Consider the following 21,816-nt stretch of genomic DNA (forward strand, 5'->3'; position numbering starts at 1 on the left):
CTAAATATAGTTTAATGACTGTTTGCCAATTTAACACCATGAATAAGATCCTAACCACATATGGTTGGTCAGCACAGTTTTTTCATGTGGCACACAGTAGTTTTGGTTTATTCACAAGACATTTAGCTTGTTGCCTGACTTTGAGGTTTGCCTGTTATCTAAATTAGGGTCTTTCTTACTCAGACCCTTCCTGGAATAGATAAGACACCTTAATCTATATGTCCGTGCTAGAATTAAAACCAGTTTTACTGCAGTTGTTTGGAATCATCCTAAACATCTGTCATTGTTTAAAATGTGTTTATTCTGTCGCTATGCTCTCAAAACATACAAACAATGTAACAGAGTCTTGTCGAGCAATCAGAGCATGTTATTCACAGTATATACAACTAATATGGGCATCCCCATACCATACCAACAGAAATAACAGAGTAGAAATAATGAACATGTAGCAATATGTGATGCAACAAAACTACATTTGAATAATTTTACCAGTATCCAGTAAAAACCCTTACATAAAACTGCTTTAAATTCAATACATTTTAATAGTACTTACAAATACTCAACAAGACATGAACAATACATGTCCAAAAAAAAAAAATATATATATATATTTATATAAATAAATCTCTTAGCTTTTGACGCACACCCTAAATATAACAATATCTAAAGTGCCTCAGAGGTTCACTACCTAACCTTAAGGTCCACACAAGCATACTGTATGCAATGCTTCTCACTACCAACACCTGACCTTGTGCTTCTAGGAGTCATTGCCGTTAAGTCAAAGGAGAGATTGTCTGTCTGGAGGTTCATTTAATTTAGCCCAGGACAATATATGAGGCCTTGTTTGTGAATGTCTGCCCTTTTTTGTTCACAGTGTAACCCTTCCAGTTACCTTCAGAGCAAAACAAGTGTGTTTCTATGTCAGAGCCCTCGAGTCACTCTCTTTGATCACACTCAGATTAGTTACTCAGAAACCAGCCACTGGCGGACTATGCGTAGCTCAAGCCACCAAAAACACACACCCAGGCACAGCTACCGGAAGCCATTTAAAATTGGCTAGAGTATCGCCTGCTGGCTGAGCATTACCATTGCAGGGGTGAGCAGTGAACAACAAAGCCTGAGTACAGACTGGCTTTGCCAAGGTCCAGTTGTGTAGACCAAACATTTTGCTCAGCACAGCTCATAAAAACATTAGCAGTTATTATATTGATTTCATATATATATACAAATACAATTCACAGGATGTGGAGTAAAGCAGTGTGCATTCACACTGAACAGTCATCTCTTCATCACTTCATTGTCTGTTTGCTTCCCTATGGACTTCTGTTTGACTTTGACATTCATAACGGTCAGTCAGGAAAGAGATTTCTTCACTACTGTAGCATGGTAATCAAACACTGGAAGAAATGAAGACGACAGACAAACAGACAAAATCATAAGCATGCTTTAAACCATGCATTCAGAAACTTCTAATATACAGTCAAGAGTTTTTTTTGTCTGAATGACTTATGATACTGTGCTTGAAGAGTCCAGTAATGATATGAGATTTTTGGAACTTTTCTCATGCGTAAAAACAAAAATACAGAAAGTGTCCATCCCTCTCATCGTCGATCCTCCACTATATGGCAGGCAGCAGTAGGCTCCAGGAGTCACTTATGGCTCAGACACTGTGACGACAAAAGTGCCGTGAAGAGGGATTTGTCCTGTACCAGAGGTTTGGTCTGAGGGTTTACGGATGAATATTTCATAGCCCTAAAGCACCTTCAGAAATACATGGCAGGAGAGAGTCCCCTAGTTGCCTTCGGAGAAAGTAAATGAACTTCTCTGTTTTTAAGAGTTTGTCAGAAAGAAAATGCAAACCCCAGAGATGTACAAAGAAGGGGAAAAAAAACGATCTGAAGCTGGTGATGTTCCCCCAGAAAAAAAGTTTTTTTTTTTCTCCATTTGCCTTCATTCTAAACAACCTTCTACTCCAGGACCAGCCGTCACTGGGCCAAACTACTCATTCCCTTCTGCGAACAGTACATGCTGCATGGACGAGTCAGCCACACGAGGATGTAACCACAACCTGGTCCACCCCATAAATCTGTCTCCTCTTTAGTGAGCCGTCAAACAGGTTGTGGTGGGTCAAGGGCTTCCTTTTCCTCACACCCCCTCATCTCTGCCCGCCCATCCATAACCTCTTTTCCACCCCCACCCCCCCGGCTCCCCCTCCAGCAACAAGCATCCTCTTCACTGTTTGACGGCCTTCCTGTAGCTGTGCCTCGGTCCCTCGGAGCGCTTGCCCCGCTTGCTGCTGCTGCTGCCGCTGGCGCTGCTCCGGGCGGCTGCTCCGCTCCGCTCGCTGCTGCTGCCCCCCGCGCTAATCCCGCTGGCGCTAATCCCGCTGGCGCTGCCGGCGCTGCTGCTGCTGGCCTGGCTGCTGCACGTCTCCTGGGCCAGCGTGGGGCTGGAGTGGGCCCGCTGGAGCCCGCCGTCGGCGAAGAGGCGCGCCTCGAAGGCGGCAAGGTCCGACTCGCCGCTGCGGATCTTGGCCCTCAGCAGCATGGCGTAGGTCCCGTAACGGGTTTTCTGCCAGGGGAGGAGAAGAGAGAGCAGGAAGGAAGCTCTAAGTTATGATCTGATGTGTAGATGGTTGTCATGGTTCTAAGCAGATGCTATTATCCAAACATCCAACATCAGAATAACAATTAACAATAATAATAAACATGCGTTAACATTGTAGCATTGTATCAATTATGATAAAACATCCAATTAAAAATAAAAGTAATAGTATAACAACAATAACAACAATATAATAACAATCATAATAATGTAAATTCTGGGGAAACTCTCCAGCTAGTGTATTGTATGTTGCATGAATTGATGAGTAAAAATAGCTTAACCTTGTCTTAGACTTGGCAAACAAACTTTCAACGAAACCAAAAATTCCATTGAAAACAAATTACAGTTAAAATGTGTTGGCAGAAAAAGTCTTTAGGCCTCATAAAGGGTTTAGTGAATTAGGACTGGAGAGTGACCTTGAACCTGTGAAGCTACTTTGGTGTCTGAATAATGCATGAACTGAAGTCATGTATGAATTACTCATAGTGTGGGGAAAAATAGTCACACTGAAATATAGCCTTCACTTAAATGACCATGAATTCATGGAGTGGGTGGTGAGGAGAGAGACCAACTCACCTCAAAATCCAGATACTCTTCCCGCTGCTTGTGTTCCTCCAGCTCACGACCTTTAACCTTCCGATCTAGGGGAACGGTACGCAGTTCGGTCAACTCGAAAGACACCGCCCGAAATCGTGTTTCATGGGATTGGACTTGCTCCTCCTGTGGACAAAGAAACCTCTTCTTGATAAAAAGCTCCAGTACATTTCTTTTATTCATAGGGATACATCATCAGTATGTGTGAGTGACTGTGAACTTAGTTGCTAAGTGCTACTAATGTCACAGTTAAATGTTATATTAGTTCAGCACCTGCAGAATTCTGAGCTAGTGGTCTCCTAAAACTACCATCAACTGACAACTAATCTTTGTGAAAAGAACAACTGAAAATCCAGAATAAAATTACGACCATTCTATGAATGTATTTTCATATAATATTGCGTTATATTATTTTAAGAAACATAAGAAAATAATAAGAAAATATATCTCACACCAAATTATTTTATTTTCAATCTTGACGTTAAAAAAAACTATTTCATATTATTTAATGCAAAAAAAATCTAATTTGAAGTTTTTTGGTAGATGACAACATATCTAAGATGTCTAAAATGACAAAATGTCTGTTAATGCTACATTGTTACCACTTGCAGAACAAACAGCCACCCAAAACTGGTCAGAGACCCAAAGCCCTTCAGCCCGCTACACATAGTCAGAACCAGGTAGAGCCTTACCTGAGTGAGCTTTGTGGTCGATCCTGGCAGCAGAGGTCGGCTGAACTTTTTCTGGGAGCCAATGGCTGCTGGGAAGGGAGGGGCCGAGAACATGGACGCCACTGTGTTTATGCGTGTGATCCAGGACTGCATCTGCTCTGCGTTCCTGCCAGCGGCAGAGAGAGAGAGAGAGAGAGAGAGAGAGAGAGAGAGAGAAAGAGATAGAGATAGGAGAGAAAGAGAGAGAGGGAGAGAGAGAGAGAGAGAGAGAGAGCTGCTCAGACAGGACAGGACAGGCTGCTCGTCGGCTCTGTACAGTGATGTGATAGACGAGGACTCCTTCATCCCAGAATAGCTTTCTAAAGCCCTGTGTGGAGACTTCAGATAGGAGATGAAAGGCTATTCTTGGCAGTATAAAGCTCATAGACGGACACTGAACTGACTGGTGTGAGAGTTTGTTTGTTATTCTTGGGGAATGAATGTCCAGCACTGTGCAGGGAGGGCCGACTCCATGTCCCTTTATTTAGTGACCATATTGAACAATAATTCATAGAGTCTCTAACAGGCTCCCCAGTACTAAACTAACAAAGGGTGAGTGAGCTGTGCTTTCCAGCAGTTCCAGAAAATATGCATGAGGAGTTGCTGCTAGTGCCTCTGCTGATGCTTGAATAAGCAAACAGCTCCGTGTGAGTAGCAGCAGGACTTGAAAGCAGCGGGGGCTATGTGGAGCTATGTGGGACTAGGCAGCGGGCAGCCACTGGAGCTGCGCTCGGGCTCTGTGTCCCAGAGAAGCTAGACGCCAGGCCAGGTCTGAGCCCCGAGCTCTTCCAACGGTGCCAGTCATGCATTTAAACAACACTCAGGCCGCAGAGCCAATCCACAGCTCGGCATCTGTCTGCAAAGAGACTTCTAGAGGATAGCTTCTAACGGCCTTCTAACGGCCGCCTCCTGGTCAATTTCGGTTCATTTTGCATTATTTGTTTCCCTTTAAATCCTATTCGAGAGCAAAACAGTCAGTAATACAGTCAGTTTAGTCTGACATTGAAAACTGAAGTGATTATCTGAAGCAAGTCACATCATACTAAGTGTTTTGTATGGTTTATGAATAAAGCATCACTAACTGTGTCTTTAACACACATCAGGCTGATCCTGGATCAGAGAGACTGGAGCTATCCTTATAGAGAGGCAAGAGACTCACGGGGCCTGAAAGAGGAAGACCCTCCAGTCGGCTGTGCGCAGGTAGAAGACGTTGGGCCTCTTGCTGTAGTCGGCTGCTTTCATGGCCAGCGCGTGATGAATGGACACAGCATTCTTCAAGTCCTCATCAGTCAGCTTGTCGGGCCGGTACTCTCCCTTTCACACAGAGCAGAGTAGGGAGGAATTAATAACTAAGACATCAAGTATGTGTGTGTCTGTCTTTGTGTGCGTGTGTGAGTGTGTGAGAGAGAGAAAGAGAGTGAGAGAGAGAGAGAGAAAGATTATGAGGACTGAACCTTTTTACCTTATTGCCATTTACCTTTTGCAGGTACAAAACAAGGCCCTTCAAAATGGCGTAGAATGACTTCCAACCTCGTTTACCTCGGGGAGCTGAGAAAGATAATACACATTTACATCCCCAAGTACATGTATGTAAGTAGACTCTTTTATTTATGGTGACTCATAGTACAGCAATGGCAACAGCTCTCCCTAGGAACTGAGAGAATGAGCCCGCCTATGAATAGCCCTTAGTTTTACTGCCAATTACCTGCTTGTCAGTTTAAATGGGGATAGATACCATACAGACTGCACAACAGAACATAAAAGTAAAGTAACACGTCATGTTTTTTGAGTCATGAGTTGAAAAGCAGCAAGGGGCCCCCATATACCCTGAATTCAGGGTCTTTTGTCTGTCAGTGGAACTCACTCCGTTTGCCATCGATGTCGGCGTGGACCTTGCGTACAAGGAAGCCGTTCTTGTAGAGCTGGGCATTGGACTGCTGGGCCACGCTGACCAGCAGGTTGCCACCGCTGTTGATGCGCTTCATCGTGTGGGATGCAGAGTCCGTTCGGCTCTCAGCCAGCTCCGAGAAGGACTTCCGCAGCTCCTCCTCGTCTCTGCGGAGGATGGCAACATCAAAGGATTACAGCAGGGAAGCATCTTTTAGATGAGGAAATGCAGGTGCAATTGTATTGACCTCGCATTGTGATAAGTTTCTACATTCCCAGGTGATTATTTTTATAATCAGGACACTAAGCCCTGTAACCACTGTATTCACTGAATAGCTGTGGTCACTAATTTTGCAATTACTTTCTAAAAATTACTGTAATATGTTTTAAAATGCTTAAAAGGGAGATGCAGACCTGATTGTTCCCATTCACATTTGAACAGGTCTCCTCCATAAATGTGGAGACCTACACTGGTTGACTTAATCTTGTTCCACTCTTTGCCCTTGTGTCGTTTTCTTTCCTCCGTTCTCTCTTTGTTCCCAGACTTTGTCTAAATAGTCTGTGATCTCTTCCTAGCCACTCACCGAGATTGCACCCCCCTCTCTCTCTTTCTCTCTCCCTCTCTCTCTCTCCCTCTCCCACCCCCACCCCACCCCCCTCTCTCTCTGCTCATTAGTTGATATTGTCAGGTCTGGGTTGAGAAGCGCATTTCATTTCAGAGTTCTCAAACCAGCTCAGATTTCCAGGAATGTGTTCTGACGGTTCACCATGGTCCAGTCACCCGTACAGATGGAGAGAGAGAGAGAGAGAGAGAGAGAGAGAGACAGAGAGAGAGAGAGATGGCGGCATCTGAATAAATCCAGCAGTGGCTTGCACCCACAGCACGACAGAGTCTGAATCCGTCATGTCTGCACAAATCCGGTCAAGCAGTGTTCCCCTGACACATCCTCCAATGACCCTCTGTGCAGATATGAATAAAATATTTCCTAAATGCTCTTCATATCTATGCCACTGCCACCATCAAGGGAAATCTATTTGTCAGGTCACTGAGTTAGCAGTCCACAACCTCTGTCTTCATTTCAGTCTCTCTCTTTCTTTCTTTTTCTCTCTATCTCTCCGTCCTGACTGGTTCGACAAAACCCTTCATGTGCAAGTTCTAGAAAGCAGATGTCATAGAGGGGATATGGGAAAATGGATTGAAGGAGAAAAATGCCCCCAGAATGTTGAATGAATGCAACGCACGGAGGTCCTAATCTATAAAAGCTCTCATCTCAGCCTTAATGGGGTAGCCTGTAGGGGTAGGACACCCTGGAGGGACCGCATCTTTAAGGCCCTCTTGGTGACAGTCTCCATCACTGTGTAAGACATATAAGGCACCGAGCACTCTCATCTGCTCTCTCATCTGTTGCTTGGTAACTGCTGGCCTTTCTGTGAGCGTCGAGGAGAACGAGAGAATGAGAAAGGGAAACACAGATGGGTGGAGGAGTGGAGAGTTGGACATAGAAAGAAAGAAATGCATAACTGTGGGAGTAACTGTATGGAAAAAAATATATGAAAGAAAAGTAAGAAACAGAAATACTGTATGAGGAGGGGACAGAGTTAGATGGATGGATAGATAGATAGGTGGGTGGATGAATGAATGAGTGGATAGATGAATATATGGATGGATGGATGAACAGATAGATAGATGTCCTGAAAGACAGTTGGATGGATAGATGGATGCATGGATGATTGTATAAATGGATGGACAAAATGGAGAGAGGCATACATCACACTCCCAAAGTGACCATATGGGAAGTGAAATGAAAAGGTGTTGGATAGAGAGGAGAGAGGATGGAGAAGGAGAGGCAGCCTAGCAGAATAGGATGGAGGTAGCCAGAGAAAGGGAGAGATGAAGAGAGAGAGAGAGAAAGAGAGAAACAAAGAGATGGAGAGAGAAAGAGAGAAACAAAGATGGAGAGAGAGAGAGAGAGAGAGAGAGAGAGAGAGACCAGTAAAGAAGTAGGGTGCAGGGCCGAGACAGATTAAAGTGGCGCGCCTGAATGAAAGAGAATAGCAGAATAAAGGAGAGGAGACGGCGCTCCCACTGCTCGCGCTCAGAAGCCCCAAAGCCCTCAGGCCGTGCGGCACAGCGCAGCACAGCACAGCACAGCACAAGCACAGCACAGCGGAGTACAGTATGTGGATGTACACCATCTGTGCGCATGTGCGTGCGAGTGTGTGTGTATGTTTGTGTGTGTGTGTGCGCGTGCGAGTGTGTGTGTATGAGGACTGTGTGTGTGTGTGTGTGTGTGCAGTGAGAGAGAAAGAGTGTTTGTTTGTGTACCTGCATGCTTTGATGTGTGTTTGTGTATTATTGTTGTATTGCTGTGAATGAAATAGCACACACAGGGAACACACTGGGATAGAAGTAATGACCCATATACTGTATGTGTGAGCTTGTGTTGGTAAAAGAATCCGCATGTTTGTTTGCAGATAAATATGTGTGTGTGTGTGTGTGTGTGTGTGTTTGTGTGTGTATGTATGAGTTGATTTGTTTGCATTGAGAAGGAGAGTGTGTCTGCATGTACAGTATGTGTGTGAGTGTGAGTGAACGTCCTCGCCAGTGAGAGACTCCAACCTGTAATTACAGTGAGGCAACTGGGGAGCTGTAGCCATGGCAACAATGTCTGGAAAGCCAAAGTCTAAATGAGGGGCTCAGGGCATCAGAGGGTCCACAGCACAGGCCCTCAACACGCACAAGCAATCACACACACACACACACACACAGAGAGAGAGAGAGAGAGAGAGAGAGAGAGAGAGAGAGAGAGAGAGACTACCGATCCAAATTCACCTCTTCAGCATTTACATTGTTTGCCAATAGTTCACTACACCCACACACACACACACACACACACACACACACACACACATATAGACACAGAGAGAGATAAAGAGAAAGAGAAAGAGAGAGACTACCTATCCAGATTCACCTCTTCAGCATTTACATTGTTTGTTGATAGTTCACTACATGTGTTATCCTATCTTATCCATTCCTTGAATAGATTTCTTAAGGGTATATGGTTGAAGCTCAAAATCTAAATACTTCAAAAATGATTCACTGATCTATAACAAAAGAGGAAAAACATACCTAAACATAACAATCAGTGGAGTTACATGTGTTTGAGATATATTGTGAAACTTACATGGTCCATTGCAACTTCTCATTCTTGATAGAGTGGTACAATGCCTGTGGAGACAAACATAACACTGGTGAACATTGTGATATTCAGTGATCTCCACTGCATGTTTGCATGTGTGTGTGGCCTAGTTTTGTGTATGCATGATTGATGCTCTGTGTGTGTTTGTGTGTGTGTGTGTGTGTGTGTGTGAGAGAGAGAGAGAAAGAGAGAAAGAGAGTCTGATTGTGTTATATGGGTGGCAGAATGGACTGAAATTCATACTTCAAATAGCTAATAATAGTTTGATTCACTCAGTGAATCGAGTGGCCACTTTCATCTTGCATCATCCAAATAATAATCATTTAAATAAATCACATATACTGTACAACACAAAAACATATAAAAGCACAATCTGATCCAGCATCCAACACCTTCAAGTTGAAAGAATGAAGTGTCTTTATTTTCACCCTCCAACAACCACCAAAACTAACACATTATTGACCCAATCCCCAAAGTAGAAGCAAACATCCAGAGATGCCCACTACTTAAAAGACCAAAAAACCTCCAATATGGAGGACAAAACATCTCATAACATCTGTGTGTTCTCATGCATGCAGAAGGTACCTTCTTCCTACGCGTCTGTGGGTGGTTTTGCCCATCCTGGATCTTCCCAAGAAGGTCAGGAAAAGCCAGAGGCTTGAGTGAGCGTGAGCGTGGGGCCTTGGTGTAGTTGAACGGGTCCATGACCCTGAAATCTCGCCCGCAGCGGACCGAGCACAGCGATCGCGAGCGGAGACGCCCAGTGGAGTGGATGCTGTTCAGCCCGATCATGATGAGGTGTGGCAGGGTTCACAATCAACTCAAAATGGGCTCCAAACTTCTGGAGGAGTTACAGTAAAGTTTGAGGTGATTCAAGCTCCTTGTATCCCTTTTTTAGTTTTTGTGTTTTTTTTAAAAAAGAAAAAAAATTTGGGGATTATTTTGAAAGTTTTGAACCTTCTTTTCCGAAGACATCCCCAAGCAACGCACCCAGCAGATGTCTCAGTGTCTCGGTGGCTGTGCTAAACAGTTGCTGTCGAGTCGTCCTCGGGGCATGGTGGAAAGTGTGACATGTGATTCAAGCCCACACAGAGGACTTTGGGCGTGATGCATCCACTGCTACTTCTCATGCAAACGAAGGAGTGAGGTGTTGCGAGGATCCTCTTCCACCATTTTCCCCGACAAAACTTTCCACTCCGTGTCTAGCAGAACACGCAGAAGAATCTCTCGACTGCCTCTCATTCTCAGTAAGAACACTGGTGACCACATGTCTTTCTCATCACGCAGAAACGCAAGTTGAACAACTTCTCTAATGCACTGCAGACCTGGGCATTGGAATCGCTACTAACGAGTAATGATCTCAGAGTCTCATGGTCTTCCCGAGATGTGTCACCCACTCAGTAGCACCCCCTAGAAAATTCCCCCTTTCAACTGATGTCACACCGCATCTTCCTCTGGGACAAAGACAGAAACACACACATACAAACACATGGACTCTCCTCTCTCTCTCTCTGTCTTACACACACACACACACACACACATAGGGACAGAGAAGATGCCAACAAGACTGAGAGCGAGACCTTCAAGGTGATGGAGCGTGTATTGATCAGGCTGTCAGGTGCCGTGGCTCGGGAGGTCCGGGCAGGGATCCCTCTGCTCCCCCTCAGTGGACCCACCTCCCCACCTTGGGCATGCTAAACTTACAACAGCTGCGTCTCCACTTCTCCTGTCCACTAAGTTGCCCAAAAACACTTTCCTCTCCTCGCTTCTGCTCTCCTCTCCAGCAGTGGAAGTGGAAGCCCAGAGATTATTCCAGCGAGGGAACAAAAGGTTCTTTTTCTCTCTCCACAGCTGCTTCTGTCTTTCGTCCGTTCGCCTGCTCCTTTTGTGTGGTGCACGCTCAGGATCCGTTCTCCTTCTCCTTCTCTCTCTCTCTCTCTCTCTCTCTCTCTCTGTGTCACACACTCTCGCACTGCCGTGTCACCGGAGAACAAAATGGTCAGGCTCACAGTGCAAAGCATCTAATGAGGACTGAGTATGCTCGCCCTCCCTCTTCCCTACTCTCCCGCTCTCACCCCCCCCCCCCCCCCCCCACACACACACACACACATACACCCTCCCTCCGTATCTTACCACCTCCCTCTCCCGCTCACTCAATGCGCATTTCTTTTCAGCGGGAGCAGCGAATCGCAGCCGCCACTTTTCCCTCTAATCCCTCCTCCCTTGAAGTGTCAATCATATCCCAGAGAGCATGGCTCTATTCCTCCTCCTCCTCCTCCTCGTCCACGTCCGGCCCTGCTTAGACCACAGCCTCTTTCTCACAGGTGTCCCTCCCACGGGTCTCCCTGCACGGGTTTGACCGTTGCCCAGGAGACGGGCCGCCGCTGTGGTGTTTTCCAGTGCGGAGAGAGGCATTTTTACCTGTTGCTCTGCTCTTCCTCCCTCCATTGAGGGGGCTGTGAAAGCGCTGTGAGAGAGCGGCGGATCGTGGGATCCTCAACTACATGCCTGTGTGTAGGTGAAATGTTTATGTAAAGACAGGCTGGCTGGCAGGGAGTCAGGGCACGGTTCAGGGGATGGAGAGAGAGAGAGAGAGAGAGAGAGAGAGACAGAGAGAGAGAGAGAGAGAGAGAATGAGAGAGTGAGAAAGAGAGATCGAGAGAATAAGAGAGTGAGAGAGAGAGAGCCGGATTGCTCATTTAGTGCAATGATTTATTTTTGGAAACGGCCAAATGTATCTGAACACATTTGAATGGCTGATCTTATCTGCATGCTCAATCCTGTATAATTTGCACTCTGCCCCTCTCTGCTTCTCCCACCCTCCTCCTGTTAATCCTGACTCTCCTGCTCTCTTCCGCTTCTCTCTTCTATCCTCTCCTCTTCTATCCTCTACTGTATCCCCTCTCCTCTCCATTCCTCTCCTTCCTTCCCCTGTTTCCTCTCTCCTCTCCTCTTTCCCCTCTCCTCTCCTCTCCTCTCCTCTACTGTCTTCTCTTTTCTTTATTTTTTAAGATTCTCACTCCCCCTCTCCCTCTCTCTCTCTTTCCCTCTGCTCTTCTAGACAGCTCAGGGACTCAGCAGCACCCTGTAGAAAGCCTTTAATCAAATGTGACCTCCTTCCTCTGAATCTGCCCAGTGTGCCAGGGCTGTCTCTCTCTGGTGTCCCAGCGCCAAGGCTTCCTGCTGCTGCTGTTCTCCCCTCTCCCCTTGCACACAGAAAGGGTAAGCAGCGCGCGCTAGACTGTGACAGACAGTCACTCCAGAGCCCTTTGGCAGTTCCACCGCTTCCCGCCAATTATTCACTGCTTGCCACTTGTGCATGGTAGTTGTGCGCAAATAAGCAACACTTTGGCAAGAGCTGTGCAATATGAATACCACTGCGTTGACTAGTGTTCAACTTCCACCCAATTCTCAGTGCTGTAGTCCTTGATGCAACATACAGTAAACACAGTATAGGATGGTTAGCAATTAAAATGTTTAAAACATTGCAGGCTGATGCATAATTCATTTGGAACGGAGCTGTAAACTAAAATCGGCCCCTTTGAACAAAAAGCAGATTCTGTGCATATGAATTATGGGTACCTGCATAATGTCTTCAGCACCATATGCTTGGAGCACATTAGAGCAGGGTGATCAGGCACACTTGATCATCATATACATGTAGTTCATCAAGCAATCAGAGACATATGCGGTGCCACCACAGATAATGCTTTGCCACAATTCACAAGTCATATGTAAATGTGGATTAAACTGAAACCAGAGAGTGAAATAGAACAGAATGGACAGAGGAAGGGAGTCAGAGTAAAAGAGAGATAAAGAGAAAGAGAGCGAGAGAGACAGAGAGGGAGAGATGGAAAGAGAAGAGAGATTTGCAACGCCTTTATGATAATACCATGACAAAAATCTCTACACAGCAGGGGGTCTGTGCAGCAGTCAAACTCAAACTCTCATTTGCTATTTGCTGAGAGCCATGTCCTCCCTCTCACCCCCTCTCGGTTAATCCCCAAGAGAACCATCTCATCACCAGCTGGACACAACCACAGCCCCCAGCACAGAACCGAGCACCTTCCACCACCACAACTGCCATTCCTCACCTGTTGTGCCACTCCATAAGGTACATCAGGCTCAAACACACACACACACACACACACACACACACACACACACACACACACACACACACACACACACACACACACACACACACACACACACACAGACATTCCATTTTATCCCCAACACCCAAAATTATGCATTCATGAAGTGATCAGACATATCAAGAGGATGGAGACAGAGAGAGACGGAGAGAGACAGAGAGAGAGAGAGAGAAAGAGAGAGAGAGATGTAAAAATGAATGAGACAAACACCCAGCAAACGGAATATAAAAGAGAAAAAAGAAAGACTGAGAGACACAGAAAAGAGATATGTATAGGTGGAGTATGAGCTGTAGGAGATTTATGCTGATGAGGGAGAGATCTGGTGATGTACCGTAGGTGGTGATATAGATTAGAGGCTGGGGGAGGGGTTTAGATGGGAAGCTCTAGAATATTCCAGAGAGAACATATGAATAGTTTACAACAAAAGAGAGTGATAGAGTAAGAAACAGTGAGAGAGATAAAGAGAGATAAAGAGAGCAAAACAGAAAAAGTGAAGGAGAGAGTAAAAGAGAGTAAAAGGACGTAAGAGATAGAGGGAGAGAGGTGCCGGAGGAGAATAAAATCAGTTGTCCATCTCTGTGGGAGGCAGGGCAGCTGAGTGGAGCTCAGCCAAAGGTGGGTGGACGTTAAGCGGAGAGGAGGGAGGCAGCGCATGGACAAGGGGAGGAGAGGAGGAGTGCAGTCATGTCAGAGAGGGAGTGAGATGATAAATATATAGAGAGAAGGAGGTGGGGGGGGGGGGGGTTAAGGGAAGGAGAGAGATGGGGAGGTGGAGGGAGAGGAGGCGATTGAGACACATGCTGAAGAGGCTCAGACGTGAAACTTGAGGACTAAACTGAACACCAGCTGCTGGAGGGAGGGTTTCAGCAGCCCACTGGGTGATACAATATGCATGTATATGTGTGTGTGTGTGTGTGTGTGTGTGTGTGTGTGTGTGTGTGTGTGTCTGTGTGTTGGTTTGTGTGTGTTTGTGTGTGTATGTGTATGTGTCTGAGAGAGTGTGAGAAAGTGTGTGTGTGTGTGTGTGTGTGTGTGTGTGTGTGTGTGTGTGTGTGTGTGTGTGTGTGTGTGTGTATGTATTGTGTGTGTTTAAAAGACAGAGAGAGGAGAGAGATAAAGCAGTGGGAGGTGATGGTGTTCATAGGGAAGGGTCTAAGGCATGAAGTTAGGGTGAGAAAACGAGAAGAGAGAGAGACAGAGAGAAAGAGAGAGAGAGAGAGAGAGAGAGAGAGAGAGTGGGAGGGAAAGGGCTTGAGAGGTTCTGATTATATAGCACATTTCCACAGAACAGTGAAGGTGTTGTCATCCGACTCATGTGGTGAGAGTGCTCAGAGGTAACACATAGCAACAAACGAGTCACTTCCTGTGTACGTGTGTGTACTGTACATGTGTGAGAGAGAGAGAAAGAGAGAAAGAAAGATTGTGTGGTGTACTATGTGTGTGCATGTGTTTGTTTGTGTGTGTGTGTGTGTGTGTGTGTGTGTGTGTGTGTGTGTGTGTGTGTGTGTGTGTGTGTGTGTGTGTGTGTGTGTGTGTGTGTGTGTGTGTGTGTATGTGTGTGCATGCGAGTATACACATGCATGTATGTGTCTATGTATGCGTGTGGTTACTTCCAAAACCACAGTTGATTAAAAAGCGTCAACTTTGAGAATAATAAGACATTACAAACCCATATATAAACCATAACATATCATTTCAAAGTTCATAAACACATCAGTATCAATTGCCAGTGAAAACAAATCTGTCTCCCTAGCGACAGCAGTGTGCTTGATCTGTTCGGAGCATCTGTGGTGTTTGCTGGAGGGGTTTCTGGTCACAGGAAGGAGTTTAAAAGCTTGCGTGCATGCCAGTGTGCTCTATGTTAAGGATGTAATCAGGTGCGGCACTAAATTTAAAAATCGCACCGCCCGCTTTAGTAAACCAAGCGTCCTTGACCGAACACAAGGCTGGAAGTTTCAGATGATTTATTTGGAACTCTGCGCCTTGTCAACTGATTAACTGCAAATAACATGCCTTCAAACATCCATTAAATCAAGTTTCTCCAGCCCTACTTTATAGTTGTTCTGTAGGTCAGTAGGGATGTCTGAACACCCACCCATCATCTAGTGAGTGCCCCAGTTTATACCCCAACTAGACCACTGTCTCTATATATCTCTGACTCTCTATCTCTACATCATTAATCCAAAGGGCAAATGCAAGACAGCTCCCTCTGAACGAGGTGGCAAAAAATTGAGTAGTTACTTAATTTTGAAACCATATAGGACAGATATACTGTACTGATACACCAATATGAAATGTATAATCACACAAACTGTACCTTTGCATAAAGGAAATATATAAGCTTATATTGAAATATGTAAGTGCTTCTCTCTCTCTCTCCCTCTCTCTCTCTCTCTCTCTCTCGCTCTCTCTCTTGCTCTCTCGCTCTCTCTCTGTGTGTGTGTGTGTGTGTGTGTGTGTGTGTGTGTGTGTGTGTGTGTGTGTGTGTGTGTGTCCCACACCTTGAGAAGCTCTCTTGGGAAATCCTGTCCATCATTTAACCCTTCCAGGTTGCCAATGAACTGCATGCAGGACATCCTCTTCCCAATGTTCTGCAAAGTGAAAAAACACACACACACGCACACGCACACGCACACACACACACACACAGAGAGAGAGAGAGAGAGAGAGAGATGACAACAATGCTTTTCTGGTGCTAAAATGTCAAACAAAAACATAAAAAAATGTGTCTTATGTATGTTATTTTGTTATTAAACTGCATAATTAAATGTTGTTGAAATGTCAACACCATACAGGACTGACTCTGAAACAGTGACAGTGACTCTGAAATATGCTTTAAGTGATGTTGTTTGTTCATATGAACTTGAAGTTACTTTTCATTCCATTTTAAAGTATATTGCAATGTAGTTGGAATGTGGATAGAAAAAAAGAATGGCTCTTGAAAAGGATCCAGGACATATTAAGAGCCCTTTAATATATGACTGCTACAGCAGTTCATTCACAAATGTGTCCTTTCCAAAAGACTTGAACGTTTCCTGTAAGTTTGAAACTCACATGGCCATGCAGGTCTGTGTTGAGCAGCATCAGTGCACAGGTCAGAGTGTGGACGCTATCTAAAACACAACAAGAGAAAAGCATCCCATCAGAAAGTGAGTATTAGGGCACCACCACATGTTCAATCATGGTACTGCAACAGAATTCAGTTGCCTACTCTACAGTACACAGGCAAACTTGTTGATTCCTAATTAACTCGCCTTCATTGGGAATGGTGTTAGGATTGCACTGGAGATATCTTTTGGAAAAGTGAGAAAGCACCCGCTCTCGCTCCTGTGTCTCCCCCATTAGGGCAAACTCCTTCAGAAAGGCCCTGAGACACAGAGACAGGCAGGAAGTACAAATCAAACCCCACAGAAACGTACACAAAACACCATGTTCTGTACCTATTTATACGGCTTCTTATACACTATGACAATGCTTAGAACATTCCATCTTCATAATTATTGAACCATTTAACAAAGAAAATTGTTCACATTATTTTATATGATTTTTTATAAATATTACATAATATGATTATTTTGCACCAAATCTTATTTCATTATTGGGTGCAAAAAATGTCAGATAGACATGTTGGGTTGTTAAAGCAACACCAAAGAACTTTTCCTCTGTCGCATGCACGATATTTGTTTATCCAGCAACGGCTTTGCAAATAACGATGTCCATAGACAAGGTAGAATATGTCGCATGATTTTATGAAATTACGATGTATTGCGACATCATGCAAGTCAAATTTGTAGTTTCTTATGTCTCATTCCATTGAACTACAGATCCGCTACCCGATCTGGCAAACTTACATAGTGCGGTTATAGCCGATAGAGGGCCGCGGAGCGAATGCAGTAGTGCCGTTCACCCTGTTGCGAGTTGATGAACCACGGAAACAATTTTGGAAACATTATTTTAAGGTACAAAAAAATCTTTGGTGTTGCTTTAAAGTCTCACCTCAGTGCCTGGTCCACTGTCATCCCTGTGAAGTTGAAGAAACTTAGATACTCCTCTGCCACCATTTGGCTGAAGTCATTGCTGCAGAAGGTCATGAAAAAAGAGAGATCAGCACAATTCAACTGCGAGCTAAATCTAAACAAAGCATCCTCAACTGCACACAGAGTTGAGTTGATGCCTTGAGCAAAACTGTGATGTCCAGTACAGTTTCAAGTAAGCTCTTGGGACAGTGTAATCAAACAGAACTGCCTCAGGACACTATGCCTTCTGGGTAGCTGGCATAATCTTGAATTAGACTTTTAGTACATGATGATGGATTTTAATACATGATGGAGGATTTTCTACAGGGCTTTAAGATACAAAATAATAAAAAGCTAATCACAATATGTGCAGCTTTTCATTTTGTATCAGTTTTAACAAAGCACTGATTAACAAAGTAAAGTATCACAAGCAATGCCATAACAAAGCATTTCAGCTTTTTTTTCAGCTCACTCCAGGTAGGTGTTCCTTCTATTCTCTTTGTCATTCACCACTTGCAAACTCGTACTTTTTGCCAAGGTGCCTGGCAACGTCGGACTTCCTGAAGCCGTCGAGCTTGTAGAGGCGCTTGGCCAGCCTCTTGGCTGCCTCCAGATCGGCCTTGTTCCCATTGGACAGGTTGTCTGGACTCCCCAGGGCGAGTCGCTCGGCCACCTCGGGATCCGACTCCGGGATGTGAAGGCATGGCTTCTCTCTGTAGAGTGCAGACCACCAGATGTTTATGTTAGAAATGTAGACATAGTGTTAGTTTGTGTATAGGGACATAGGGATGCGAACTCTGCAGTTAGCGGGAGTTTTTGTGTATGTCTTATAGGTCAGCACATATGAGAAAGGCATCTGTTTTTTACTATAGGTAGAAAATGTCCCAAATAGGCTTTTACAACAATTGAACTGAGAGAATATGAAGACTTGATCATCAGGTCTTGACGAGTCATGTGTTTTGACCCTTTGAAGGAGATGAAAGGACCAGCTATTGTTTGTCTTGAACCAGCTATTGTTTGACTTGTGTCTCCTGCCTCCAACTGGTCCAACATTTTGTTCAATAGCAGTTGCCAATACAGTTTTCCTGTGAATTTGAGAGATTCACAGGAATGAGGACAACAATGTGACGTAATGCAGTGTATCATGTTGCATTAGAGTGTTGTGATGAAGAATGACATAGGGGAGGAAAGAGAGTAAAGGATACTAAAACTAAATATGGGCTCGAGGATACGGAATAGTAAGCAAACATGTTTGCTGTGTGAGAGCCTTATTTTAGTGCCCAGTGTCATCCATGCCATATAGGACCTTATACTCTGGTGAGTTTTGGCCTTATAGGACCTTACGCTACATCTGATAAATTTTCTTCTGCTGCTGCCCTGCATGACATGGAATTTCTGAAAGTTGAATAGAAACATAAAAAACATGTCACTGATTGCTTCTGGTTTCTGTCAAGCTGTTACAGACGTTGGGTTGTCTTTTACAGTGCCAATCGGGACACTTGTAATCCACATTATATCATATCCATATACAACAGGAAAGAGGCGATACATTCCTCATACATGCATTCATATTCAATAGCAAGAATACAGTACAGCAAGAAAGGGTTGCCGGTTCGAGCCCTGACCAGTGGGCCACGGCTGAAGTGCCCTTCAGCAAGGCACCTAACCCCACACTGCTCCCCGAGCGCCGCTGTTGAAGCAGGCAGCTCACTACGCCGGGATTAGTGTGTGCTGTATGTGTTTCACTAATTCACGGATTGGGAAAAATGCAGAGACCAAATTTCTCTCACGGGATCAAAAGAGTATATATACTTATACTTATAAAGTACAGCCAGAATATACAGTACAACTCTAGCCTAAAAGCATCACAGATAGCCAGGCATACTGCATAGGTATATTGATATTAATATTCAACCCAGAGTAGCATGAATAGATGGTGCTATATCCATCACACATCTCAGGGATATAATTCATTATAACCTTTTCACCTACAGCAGAAGCAATTGGTGCCTTGGGACCTGTCACACTTTTGGTAGTGTGGTTTGCTGTTGAGTGCAGTGTTCATACGTAACAGATGGGGGAGTTTATTTGTGCTCCACAACTGCCGTTTCCTTTCTCCAGGCTTATTATTTATGGCAGGCAACTATAAACATTTCTTTCTGTGACCCAAATAGGACCCCCTGCCAGAACTCTTTAGTTCCTATTTCAGGTTACACTTCTCGCATTAAGTTCTCTCTCACATCAGAAGACTGGAAAATAATTAAAAAGTTATACTGATTGCAGTTATAATGTGAATCTGAGTTATCATTTGAATAATTCTTTAAAATGGTAATTAATGCAGATACAGTGTTACAGTACAGCATATATTAGTAAACACAGAAGAGTTATCACCTTGTCATCTGAAGTCAAACCTTCTCTAAGCGGAGGAAAGTAGAACAGCTGACATTCAATACTCACAGAGAGTATGCAAAGCTGGCTTTCCCATAAACAAAGTTCCAAATAGTCTTGCCAAGACAGAGTGTAGAAACTGCACAAGTGGAATGAGTCGGAAAGAACCAGGCCTACCTCACAAACAACATGGCCAGTTTTTTAATAGACTGAACACCGGTCTTGTTTGTCCACTTCTCTCCTCACCGGCATTCCTTCAGGTGCGTAGACAACACATGAATCCACAACCCTAAACACCCCTCACTATTACCCGCATGGTTTGCTCCAAAAGGATCTCGCATTAGTCACCTCTTTCCCAACTGGATAGTCCAACTTAGGAGGAGGAGGGAAAGGAGGGAGGGAGAGTTTCAAAGGGGGGGCTGGTTTGTTTATTCTTAAAACAATGGTTTTGTGCTCCTCTCTTTCAACAGAAGGAAAATGAACAGGGAAAGAAAAGAACTTTCCATCGGGGTTCCGAGGGTAGACACGAACATTCCTCTACAGTTAGCCATGCCGAGGGAGTGTCAGACGCAAGTTTCCTCCAGTTTTCCGTCCTCTTCAAAGAGCCTGTTAGATTCAGCATACCCAGTGAGCAAAGTCCAACCCAAGGAGCAGAAGGCAGTTCACAAGTTCACAGTCACCACTACTGCAGAGTGAAAACAAGTATTTTGTAGCTATTCACAAGAGTGTAGACAGAATAACATCCACGCCCTTTCAAGGGACTGGCTGAAAAGCCAGAACAAGAACTACCCACATAGTAATGCTCCAATGGGTCAATGACGAGACGATGATGCTAGCAGTGGGTAAATAGATGGAATCTTCATTTGTATACAGGCATTTTAGACAAAGGTGCCATGGTTACTGAGGAATGCATCACACCTCTAGGGTGTCACCATCAAGAGAGAGAGAAAGAGAGACACAGACACACACAAGGCAGGAATGACTCCACTAATACCTAAGGACACCCAGTACAGGTGACGATAGTGAGGCTGCCTCTTACCAGCAACATTTCCCTCCAAGGGTAAAAAACACACACAGGCCAAATGATGCTTAAGCTTGAGTGAGTCATCTATTTAATTGAACCGAGGATTCAGAGATTTGGGCAGTCTTTGCCCAAGGATAGAGACTCTTCAGAGACTTCTGAAAGAAAATGTCCAGGGGAGCCTTTTCCAAGCTGAAAAGTATTACTACAGCTGAGAAGAGATTGACCACTGAGGAATGTGCTACTTCAGTACACAAATATGTGGGATTCTGTTATCATTGCTCATTCCTTCAGCTCAAACTAGGCCCGGGGATTGCCCTTTATAAAAGCACCAGTGAGTCATGCCCATCCCCTAAGTCCAGCGTGAGTACTGATCTTATAATGCTCTCACAGTAAGTAACCTTCTGTTTAACCTGGGCATTTTGGAAGACATTGTGAGCATGCAATGTCTTAACCACACTTTCCATACAGCATATAGGTTTCCTCCATTACACCTACACTCTGTAATGCTGATGCTATTATATCTGATGAGATATAGTAATGTAGTTGATAGAGGTTGGTAGTTTGTGAGGCATAATAGTAGTCTATTTTGCCAGCCTATAAACCAACTAGTTACCCAGACCACAACAGGTGAGGTCGATGCTCCTGGTACTCACCTGTATGTCGCTGGATAGGGAGCGTACAGGTAGCTGTCCTCCAAAGCCCCACCCCCCCAGCATAGCACATAGCGGGCCATGTCAGCAGGGCCCTGCCCCCCTCACCCCCGCCCCGCAACCGGTGCAGTGTACAATCCGCGCCGAGCCACCTCGTCCTGCCGTCTCTCCTTCCTCATGGACCCCCACCCTGCGACCCCCCTGGCTTCTGCCCCGGTCCAGCTGGGCCCCCTTCCCGGCAGCTCCGCTCGGTCCTTCAGGAGCACTGCGCCGCATTTCACCGCATGTTTCAGAGGACAGCGCCGTCTGCCTTGTGCCTCTCTGCTCCTTTGCACTCCTTGGGTGGCCTACTAATCTCCTGACAGGACTTCTGCACTCTGTGTAGAATCCCTCTCTCCTGCTTTCTCTCCCTCTATCTCACTTTTGTTTCTCTCTCTCTCTCTCTCTCTCTTACTCCCTCCTTTTTGAAGGTCTATCTATCTTTCGAAGCAACTTTTCTAAGCTCCTTTGCCTGAAGTTGGAGCAGAAGAAGGTCCTTGCAGGTCTGTGTTGTCCCCAGTCTCTGTGTTTGTCAGTGTGTCTCAGC

At 44.9% G+C, this 21,816-nt stretch overlaps 1 protein-coding gene across 6 annotated transcripts; it reads right to left on the reverse strand.

Moving 5' to 3' along the window:
- Positions 1-280: 280 nt before the first annotated feature.
- Positions 281-21,356, reverse strand: psda (pleckstrin and Sec7 domain containing a). 6 transcript variants are annotated; one of them, XM_076285904.1, is made up of 13 exons: positions 21,234-21,356; positions 17,696-17,881; positions 17,149-17,229; positions 16,407-16,519; positions 16,207-16,265; positions 15,654-15,743; positions 8,981-9,024; positions 5,773-5,963; positions 5,386-5,456; positions 5,068-5,222; positions 3,891-4,035; positions 3,181-3,324; positions 281-2,571 (listed from the first exon to the last, which is right to left on the reverse strand). In XM_076285904.1, the coding sequence occupies exons 1-13, from the start codon at positions 21,311-21,313 to the stop codon at positions 2,233-2,235; spliced, it is 1,698 nt and encodes a 565-aa protein (XP_076142019.1). In that variant the 5' UTR covers positions 21,314-21,356; the 3' UTR covers positions 281-2,232. The 6 variants fall into 6 exon arrangements, with proteins under 6 accessions (XP_076142019.1, XP_076142018.1, XP_076142017.1 ...); XM_076285903.1 differs by having other exon boundaries at positions 5,371-5,456; XM_076285902.1 differs by having other exon boundaries at positions 17,641-17,881; positions 21,234-21,350.
- Positions 21,357-21,816: the final 460 nt, after the last annotated feature.

Source organism: Alosa pseudoharengus, unplaced genomic scaffold (genome assembly GCF_046254945.1).
Source record: "Alosa pseudoharengus isolate Yale_2024_CS ecotype anadromous, Long Island Sound unplaced genomic scaffold, YU_APseudo_1.1 YU_APseudo_1.1_scf_15, whole genome shotgun sequence".
In the NCBI taxonomy this organism is placed as follows: Eukaryota; Metazoa; Chordata; class Actinopteri; order Clupeiformes; family Clupeidae; genus Alosa; species Alosa pseudoharengus.